The 9,628-nt window shown below is 54.5% G+C and overlaps 1 protein-coding gene across 1 annotated transcript in view; it reads right to left on the reverse strand.

Moving 5' to 3' along the window:
- The window catches only part of IKBKE (inhibitor of nuclear factor kappa B kinase subunit epsilon), a 24,103-nt gene that overhangs the window by 9,319 nt on the left and 5,156 nt on the right, over window positions 1–9,628 (reverse strand). The window contains exons 7-15 of the mRNA XM_025040488.1: window positions 9,123–9,283; window positions 8,173–8,283; window positions 7,746–7,925; window positions 6,958–7,154; window positions 6,126–6,190; window positions 5,947–6,038; window positions 5,771–5,857; window positions 1,896–1,971; window positions 1,498–1,776 (exon numbers count right to left, since the gene is read on the reverse strand). Coding sequence (XP_024896256.1) covers window positions 1,498–1,776; window positions 1,896–1,971; window positions 5,771–5,857; window positions 5,947–6,038; window positions 6,126–6,190; window positions 6,958–7,154; window positions 7,746–7,925; window positions 8,173–8,283; window positions 9,123–9,283 — 1,248 coding nt within the window. The remainder of the gene's footprint in view (window positions 1–1,497; window positions 1,777–1,895; window positions 1,972–5,770; window positions 5,858–5,946; window positions 6,039–6,125; window positions 6,191–6,957; window positions 7,155–7,745; window positions 7,926–8,172; window positions 8,284–9,122; window positions 9,284–9,628) is intronic.

Consider the following 9,628-nt stretch of genomic DNA (forward strand, 5'->3'; position numbering starts at 1 on the left):
ACTCACACACATACACAGACACGTGTAGAGGTGTTTAGTAAGATGAGACTGACAAAAGGCCAAGCAGGACAGACAACAGGAGGGGGCGGCCTTCGCTACACAAGAAGTTTGAAACGAGACTCTGGGAAGGACTCTTGGACCCTGGAAACACAAGAGTCTGGCAGTGACAGCCCGGGAGGGGACTGCAGCAGAGATCTTTTTTCTAGTCACCTGGACAAGGTAGAAGTCATGCCTTCTTGGTATACCCAACGCCTGGCACATAGAAAGAACCTGAATATTAAATCAGCAATCTTTGTTTAAAACAATAATGAATCAACGGACCTCAGCCCTGCCTGGAGGCAGGGGAATGAGGGAGATGACCTCACAAGGACCTTCTGGCCTGGGCTTAAGGTCATTATTATCTCTTCCTTCCCATTTTCAGGCTGGATACAAACACGTTGAGATGTTGGGTGTGTGTGCGTGTGTGCGTGTGTGCGTGTGTGAGTGTGCGTGTGTGTGTGTGTGTGTGTGTGTGTAGGGGTGTTCTTCCTCACCCTCAGGTTTATTTAGATGTACTTCCTCCCCACAGCTCCTCCAATGACCAGGCTCGGCTATTTCTGGAGCTGGACTCTGGGCAGAGCCAAACTTGTTCCCAGGGCTTGTGGGTCCAGGGCACCTGCATCCCCTGAGAACGTGGGGTGGACACGACCTCAGATCATTATCCAGAAGGCTCGGACCGGATGGGTACCAAATTCACAATTGTCTTCAGATTTTAGAACGGTGATTCCATATACATACACTACATTGTGGAATGCCTCATAGGGCCTGGGCAGCACCCTCTCACCGAATACGCTTCAGAGAACCTTAAGAAGATTCGCTCTAAGTGAGATCAATAAAGACCATAGAGAGCCTCGCGTCCGTTTAGGTCAGGTTTGCAGCCAAAACAGTTAAGAAAAAAACCCTGTGGTTTTCAGGGCTCTTTGAATTCAGAGTTGAGGACTTGGGTCCAGGAAGGTGCTGAGGAGAACGCCCTGCTTAGGGTGGGCACCCCTCAGGCCATCGGTGGGTGGGTGGCCATTTTATGTTTCTTAAGAGGGAGAATGGGGTCTAAAAGCTGAAAATCTTTGGTGTAGGCCAAGAACATTGGCTTTGGAGGTGGGCAAACCTGACCTGACCTGTCGGTTGTCACTTACTGGCTGTGACTCAGGGCAAATTAACCTCCCTGAGTGACCTTTCTCTTATATCAAGAGGCACCATATTAGTATCGTTAGCGTCTCGAGGATTAAATGAGATGGTATGAGGAGGAAGACCTATCCGAAGACCTATCCGAAGACCTATCCGAAGACCTATCCGAAGACCTATCCGAAGACATCCGACGAAGAGCAAGGGCTCAGAAGAGAAGGGGAACGAATGAGTTTTTCGTTTAGAATTATTGCACCTGCTAAGATTTCAAGTTTACTCTCTAAACTCCCAGATCGGGGCAGGACCCCAGATTCTTTTCCCTTCTGGCCAGTCTCAGGAGAGGGTCTCGTGCATTCCCAGATTCCCCATCACCATCCCCTGCCCCAGAGCCATTGCCAAGAAAAGGGAGAAAGTAGGCTGATGCCTAAAAAGGCTTCTGGACCTTTCGAGCTGTACACCCTGCCCCCACCCCTGCCCCACCAAGAAGGTAAATCCCACAGACCTTCTGTCCTCATGTACCTGATCCCGGTTCTTCCCCAGCTCTGAGCTCAGGCTACTCAGGTTCGTCTGGGTCTCTGTCATATTGTGGGAAAATCTGGAGAGGACCTCGGCCAACTATAGGGCAAAAAGGCAGAGCTCAGTGGGGTGTTCAGGTCGGGGCTCTGCGGCAGCCTGGCCGAACCACTGCCGCCCAGCTCCGCCCCAAAAGCGCCCCCTGCCCCAGGCTTACTCACAGCCCGCAGCGTGGACCTCAGCTCTGTGGCCCTCTTCAGTTCTTCGATCTCGGGCATCCTAGCCATGTTGCTGAGCCTCAAAGAAGGACAGAGAAATGACACATTTGGGGCATTAGGAGGCCAAGAGCTCCATGACTGCAAATTGAGCATGGTGCCGTTAGGACAGCTTTGCTGGCTTGTGGGACGTCTAGAGAGTTTCATGGTTGGGAGAGAAGAGTGAATTGGAAGAAGCCCCTCTTCATCCAGTTGTGACGCCGTTGGGCATTGCAGTGAGCAAAGACCGAAGAGATCAGAACTCGAACCTATGAATATTCAATGCAAGGCGGCTGTCGATGAACTCCAGACAAGAAAAATTTGTAACTAAAGGAAAAGAATAAAGTTCCTTTCTAGTAGAAAGGAACTGTATTTCATGATAACCAATAGCTTATGGATAAGGGAAAAGCTGTATTTTATAGAACACTAGCCAATAATGTGCCAGGACTTGGAATATCAGCATCGTTCTGTCCCAGTGAAATTACTCACTTGGGCGTGGTGTTAACATCCACGATACATGATTAAGGCATGGAGATCTGTGTGGTGCCAAAGTGACGCCACACCGATTCTTCCACAGGGAAAATACAACTCTATAATATACAGTAGAGGAATCAGGCTGTCACCACCCGATGGTGGGTAAATATGAAGTGTCCCAGCATCATCTATGATATATTTAGCCTAAAATTTAAATTGAATCCATTCAGCCTTTAAAAGTCTGTTTCTAGGAAATGCCGGGAAAGAAGAACAAGACAGATGACATCCAGAGGAAGCGCAGATGAATCCAGAAGATGGGAAGTGAGTCTTGTCCCTCTAACAAGCCTGTGTAATGGGGGCGGCGGTGCGGGGTGGGGCGGGGGGTGCAGAGCAGGGAGGACGCAGTCTGTCTAGATTGAAACAGATTTACGGAATACAGCAACCAGATTCAAAGTGGGCTCTTAAGAGTAAATCCTGGTTTAGATGAAACCAGCTAGAAAAGAAAATTTGTGGGATCGTTAGGGAAATTTGAATATGAATGGGTGCTGGATGAGATGAAAATGTATGACATGGAGGGGGAGGGCTCATTCGCTGAGAAAAGCAGGTTGTACAACAGTAAGTACTGGACACTCTCATGCTGATTAACATACTTATGCACTGTCTAGAAGGATATGTACGCTAGGGTGTGACGATCCATCTCTGGGTGGTAGGAGAAGGCATTTCAATTTCGTTTCTGCTTATCTGTGCTTTCCAGCTTTCTACAATGGTCATATAGACTGTTTTTACAACAATGACAATTAGGAGAAAGAATCCTGAGTTTCTGGCTTGGGAATGGAGGGGACGGGGAGAAGTAGGGAGGCAGTGCAGGCTGGGCCGCGGCCCGCTTTGCCCGCTTCTGTCTCCTGCGTCGAGCAGTGTTTAGCTCACAGTGGTAACTCAATACGTGATTGTCGAATGAATTACTGAGTGTCTGAATGCATTCGGGGGCATGGAACACTTGATGGCAGAAGATGAGACCGACCCAATCCGACTGGGCAGGGAGTCAGGGACATGGGTTTGAGTCCTGGTCCTAGCATCACACCTGCCATCTGCAGGATCCCTGGTTACTGACCTTAGTAATAGAAGCCTCAGGTTCTTCATCTACATCATGGAGACGTAAATCTCCTTCCTGCTACCTAACAGGGTGTCGTGGAGATCAGATGGGACCCCCAAAGTAAAGGGCTTGACTAGAAGGCATGAACACACGCTTTTTTGGTGGTGGGGCTGGGGCATCTCTGGGAGTCCCCAGGCGGGCCCTGGCTGCCTGAACAGCGCCTCCAGATGGCAGCAGCTGCCAAGGAGGACCATGAAGCTTCCGGACAAGGCAAGGACACCCTGCCAGGGAAGTCTGTCTTGTGGAGCCTGATGCAGGAGGAATGCACTGTGAAAAAGGTGAGCAGCCAGGCCGGGCAATGGCGGCCACTTTGTGTCACATACTTGGGCTCCTTTAAACATGAGATTCAGCTCATTAAAATATCTCAGATTCCACTGTGAATCTGAGGCTTCAGATCTTAGAAGCAGCTACAGGTCTGAGGATGTTCAGAAAGGATGGGATTGCAAAGTGCTGGAGCTGAGAGGCCTCAGAGATCGTCCAATCCTCTCATTCTGAAAAAGAGTGAATAGAGGCCCAGGCTGGGAAAGAGGACGATGGCCTGAGGTCAACAGCGGGTTAATGAAGAGTTTGGACCTGGTCTTCGGACTCCTGGCCTGTGTCTGGGCTCTCCACGCTCCTCCTTGGGGGCGGGGACAACATGTTTGGAGCAGGCACTCCCCTGACCTTGAGCTCTCTAGACACATCATGCCTCTGAGGGGCCCTTGGAGACAAAAATGGGAAAAACACTGGCCAAGTCTGCAGACACCTGGCTCCAGCCACTCCCCCACACTCCTGGTCCAGGGCAAGGGGCAGACATTTCTCTCCTGTTCAAGAACCTACAATAGACTGATAAGTCATTTTATTGCAGTTTAATCTGCCAATCGGACTCTCCAGGACCTCTACACATTCTCTCCTCCCTTCCTACCCCTGCGCCCTACTCCGCGTCATAACCTCACCAGCACCCCGCCCTCCCCACACACACACTGCAAACCCCTATGAGCCCCCAATGACAGCCCCCTTCTCTGTCTCTGCACAGGACCTTCCAATCCGAAGTATTTTCTCTCCTTACGGCCTGAAAAGCCTCACCTCTCCCAGGAAGATCTCTGTGGTTGTCCCTACCCAACTCCAGTCTCCCGTGACCCAACCATCTCGTCCCCCTCACATGCCAGGAAGGGCTATCTCCTCTAGAAGAGCATGAGCCCCTCTACGTGGCACCACATCTGTCCCAGGAACCCCTTTCTGTGCCCCGGCCAGAGCTCCGCTCAGAGGAGCAATGTCGCCGACCCTGCAGCACCTCGTCTCTGTAACTGTTTGACGGGGGCCCGGCCATGCCGGAGACCATTCCTACCACGTGGAAACACTTCCTCCTCCTGCACCGCCCTCACCGCATCTGCTCCATCGTCGGCCTTGTCGCTGCCAAGCCCCAGGAGGAAGGCAAGGCTGCCATGAGTCAACTCTGGGAAACTCCCAGGACCTTCCTGAGAACAAGGGCCGGGGAACACGCAGGGTGGGGAGGGACATTGGGCATGTTTGGCACAATCTGCTCCTCCGTCACCACACGGCTCCTCTCAGTGGGAGAGGCTCCAGCCACCATCGCTTCCCCGGGCTGCAGAGGCTCCCTGTCTCGTCTGCACCGCAGCTCCGTGCCTTTCAAGATTTAGGGGCTGTGCCCACTTCTCAGTGGTGCTCTGGCCTTCGGAGTCTCTCCGCTTCTCATCTCTAGACCCTCTAGCTTGGTTTCTTCCTCCTCTCTCCCTTTCTCTACCCATTACCCCGAAATGGCCCAGTCAGAGGTGTGGAGGGCATGGAGTCCTGAGGATTGGGGCAGGGAGTCCTAAGAAGGTAATGACAGTTTAAGACACAGAGAAAGCAGAAGGAGTGTGGAGATGAGACCTCCTGAATCCCGAACCTGTCAGGACCTGTGGCCAGTGCTCGGGTGTGAGTGCTTCTCCTGGATGCCTGCTCCGGGGCCCGGTCTAAATATTCCGAAGGGGTCTGGGTGGACAGATGCCCCTTCCTGGGGCAGGGAGGCTGCCTGGGCACCTGGAGTAGCGATGCCCCATGGGCTCTTTCTCCCTCAGGTGAGGCCCTGGGTGGTGGGGGAGGTATGTGCAGCCACTTGGCAGGGTGGGGCATTGCTGGAAATACTGGGGGGAAGGAACAGAAAGAAAGAGGGGCCGAAAGGTCTCCGCTGGCTTCAAGCCTGCCGCGGCCCTACTGTGGGCAGGAAACCTACCTCTCGGGTCCCAGGCTGCTGCTGAGGAAGAGGAGTGATGTCCGTGTGACCTCCAGTGTCCGCCTGCAAGTGGCCTGGAGCATCTCCCTGCCGAGGGAAGCCAGAATCAGTGCTGCCTTCTCCCAGGGGAGTGAGGGCGCCATGCCCACAGCCACCCAGGACCCAGAGGCACTCACACAAACCAGTGCAGCCCCCGAAGCATCAGCTCCTGCCCGGCCAGCAGGGCCCGTGCCAGCCGCAGGGCCTGGTAGCCGGCACCCATCGCACCCTGAAAACACAGGTGGGCAGGGTCAGGTTCCACACCCTCTACCCCTGAACAAACCCCCCTTCCTGCCACCGGGGGGCCACCCCTAACCTTGGCAGTGTTGTAATCTGCCTGCAGGTCCACTTTGGGCACGAACTTGGGGATGTCCAGAGCAGCTGTAAACAAAGACCCTGTCTAAGGGGCTGCCTATACGGCCCTGGATGAGCTCTGAGCTCATCATTCCTTATCCCTGGCTCACACTCACCCCTCACCACCTAGCTTCCACCTCAAACTTCCCAACTCCTGGAGCCCTCACCGCCAAGCCTTAAATGTACTTTAATGTGCTTCTTCTCAATTGCAGTCCTCCATTGCCCCCTTGTGTCCACTTTGGAGAACTACAGCTTCAGGCCTAAGGCCCTTTCTCAAAAGCCAGGAAATGAGCCAAAGCCACCCTCATGCCCAGAAGTTACAAGGTTAATTCCTCTTCCTAGCCTTAAAAACCTGAGCAGGAGGATGAAATCGGCATTATTAAATTGTAAGGAATGATATTTTTGCTAGCACTTAGAGTATAAAACTCTGGACCCCTGACCACCTTCCCTTCTCTCCAGTACCTTAGGCTCCTGCCTCCCCCGACCCAAACCATGCGAGGCTTCCCCACCAATTGCAGAGATTGTGCAAAGCACATTAAATCCAGATCTCCCTGTTTCAGTTGAAGTTTCACATCTCTTTGGACACCGTGAAGCTAGGAGATGTCAAACCACTAGCCTGAGTCACATGGCATTTCAGAGGCATATGCAGAGTTAGAACCCAGAATTTGGGGTACCCTGTGGGTCTAAAGAAATGCTCACAAAGGAAATAAATCAATATCCTGGATCGTAAATCCCTGCCTCTTGGAGAAGAATGTGAAGAGGAGATAAGATCTGGCCTGCGTGGCCCTACTCACGGTCCCTGAAGGCCAGCCCTTTGGGGGTCTCGCTGGCCATGCTGAACAGCGTCAGGGGGCTGCTTGCTGTCGTGTGGGCAATGTGCTGTGCTGAAAGGTTGGGTTCAAGGACACAGAGGTGACCCTCGAAGAGGTACTCTTGGTGCTGGGGGGCCACGTTGGTCTGCTTATATACAGCCTCCAGGAAGATGGCTACCCTAGACAAACCAGAGGCAGAGGGAGGACGGGGCGGGGTTGAGGGGAGAGGAAATGTTAGCAGGCAAGATATGGGGTCCAGGCAACCCAAACCCCAGCTAGGACTTCATGCATGCACGGGGCTCAGCTTTTCAGAGGGAGGGACCGGGTGATTTTCTCCCTCATCAAGGGTGGAGGCAGAGGGCAGAGCTCCTGTATCTTACAGCGGATGGAGACCAAGTGGGGACAGAACTCAGGAGCCCCACTGTCCAGACTCTGCCTCAGCACCCTTTCCTGCCACACTCCGTTAAAATCCACCTAGTCCCATAAAATGTCCCAGGAATAAGGGGTTCCATGAGCAATAACTTTGGGAAACACATCAGCAACACATGCACACACCCCTCAGGGGATTTATAATGCAAATTAGCATTGTAAAGTTTGCTCAGTCTCTGGAGTCTAGCAGCAAGGAAGCCCATTTCCCAACGTTGTAGAAGTCGTACACTAAAGTTGGATCCAGAAGCTTCCATATGTAAACGCCCCCCCAGAACACTGCGTAGGACACGGCCTGCCCTGGCAGAGAAGGTCCTGAGCGTCGGGCGCGGGCGCCGGCTTACGTGTTGTGGGCGTGGATGTAGACATGGTGCAGGGCGGCCTGCGGCAGGGAGAAGACGTGCACGACAGCGCGCTGCAGGATGTCGCTGGTTTCCGCAAAGAACTGATCGAAGCCCCAGCACTTGGCCTGCTCCACCTCCAGGACGTTGGCCAGGATGGGCACCAGCTGGCTCTGCAGCCCCCTACTCGCAGGACATGGAGACTGTCAGGGGCCGGAGCCCAGACTTGTCCTCCTTGAGTAGGTAATAGGGGTGGGTGTTCCATAAGAATGTCCCGAAGAGCTAGGACCGAGGTGGTGGGGTGGGGCGGGGCGGGAAGGAGAGGAAGAGCTGTAGAGATTTCCCAGCGTGGACACTGAGACAGGCCTCAGCAGTGAGAGGGATACCCAGCCCAGGCTCGGGTGTCTGCCCCCCGCGGAGTCCCGCTCACGTCGACAGCTGGCAGGTGATAGGAAGGGCGTAACTCCACTCCAGGGGCCCGTTCTCCCACCTCTGTGTGCCTGCGATGGCCCCAGCTGGCTTCTCTGTGGTGATCCGGTACCTGGGGTGAGTGAGGCAGAACCAGGTCAGGGGGACCCCGAGACCATCACACCTCAAGGAATGGCAAACAGCATGGAGGGCTCAGAGTACTGGTTCAAGTCACCTAGTCACTCTGAAGCAGCCTGAAAATGGACTTTGAGAGTCCTGGCTCTCAGCCGACAAGGTCACCTTGACTTGGTGCTCCCCAGTCAAACTCTGCTCCTTCTCACTGTCCATTTCCTTTATCACGTTATGGCACATCTACAGCAGGGCCTCCATACCTTCGCCCGCGCTGTGCCTGGCCTGCAAATTCTTTCCCTCCACTTCACTATTCTAATCCTCTCTTCCTCTCAAGGTCCAGCCCCCACTGACGGCCCCGCCCACATCAGTCTCCTTCCTCATTCCCTGACCTCATGCAGCTTCCACATGGCTGACCCCTGAGCTGAGAGTGGGTGCTTCGAACTTCCTGCGAATCTGCCTCGAATCTGCTCTGGGTGGCACACTCAAGTGGGAGCAGCTGCTACCTCTGGCTACTTCTGTATCAGGCAGCAGGAAACCTGGAAGGCCCCTGGACCTGGGATCTGGATGCTGGGTCTTGCCCCACCTCCGCCCCTGGCTGTGCCACTGGAGCCTCGCTTGAGATGAGGTGAGCCCCCGATGAGGGGAGGGCCGATGGGGAGGACTAAATTCAGATAAGGGGTTCCGGTCGGTCTCCCATCAGCCATGTGCTGATCACCAAGAATCTAAGAGGAGCCTGGGCGGGCTGGGCCGGAGGGGGACCACAGATTCCGAGGAAGAGGAGACACAGCAGGGCCAGGAGGGAGCCCCAGAGCCCTTGTTTCCCGCCACGGCCCGCCGTACATGATCTCCTTGTTGCGCCGGGGCCCACCAAAGGGCACGAAAGGAAGGCTGCCGGTAGCTGCATGGTATAGGGTCACCCCAATGCTCCAAAGATCCACAGTCACCCCGAATGCCTTCTGCTGGGGCTTCCGAAGCACTGCCCGCTCATACATGTCCGGGTGCTGCCAGAGAGAACCGGAGAGCGGCCGTGACGGGGAGGGCGTGTAAGGGCCTGAGCGCACACGGCGCAGCTGCACCGGGACCCCGCCCCCAGCCCGCGCAGGCCCCCTTCCATTGCCTTCTGGTGACAACAGAACCATCAGAATCCATCTCCCTTGTCATCAAACACTGGCATAGAGTTGGCCTATGCACAGCATTTTCATCTGTCCACCTGCCCTGGGGAAGGTGGTGACCAGTGGTGTCCCATTCTCCGTGAGAATCAGAGCAAGGAGTTAGCCGTGCTAAGGCAGCGCGGGCAGGGAGGTGGGGGCAGGTGGGACGGGGAAGCCGGGGCAGGTGGGACGGGG

Source organism: Pteropus alecto, unplaced genomic scaffold (genome assembly GCF_000325575.1).
Source record: "Pteropus alecto unplaced genomic scaffold, ASM32557v1 scaffold359, whole genome shotgun sequence".
Classification (NCBI taxonomy): domain Eukaryota; kingdom Metazoa; phylum Chordata; class Mammalia; order Chiroptera; family Pteropodidae; genus Pteropus; species Pteropus alecto.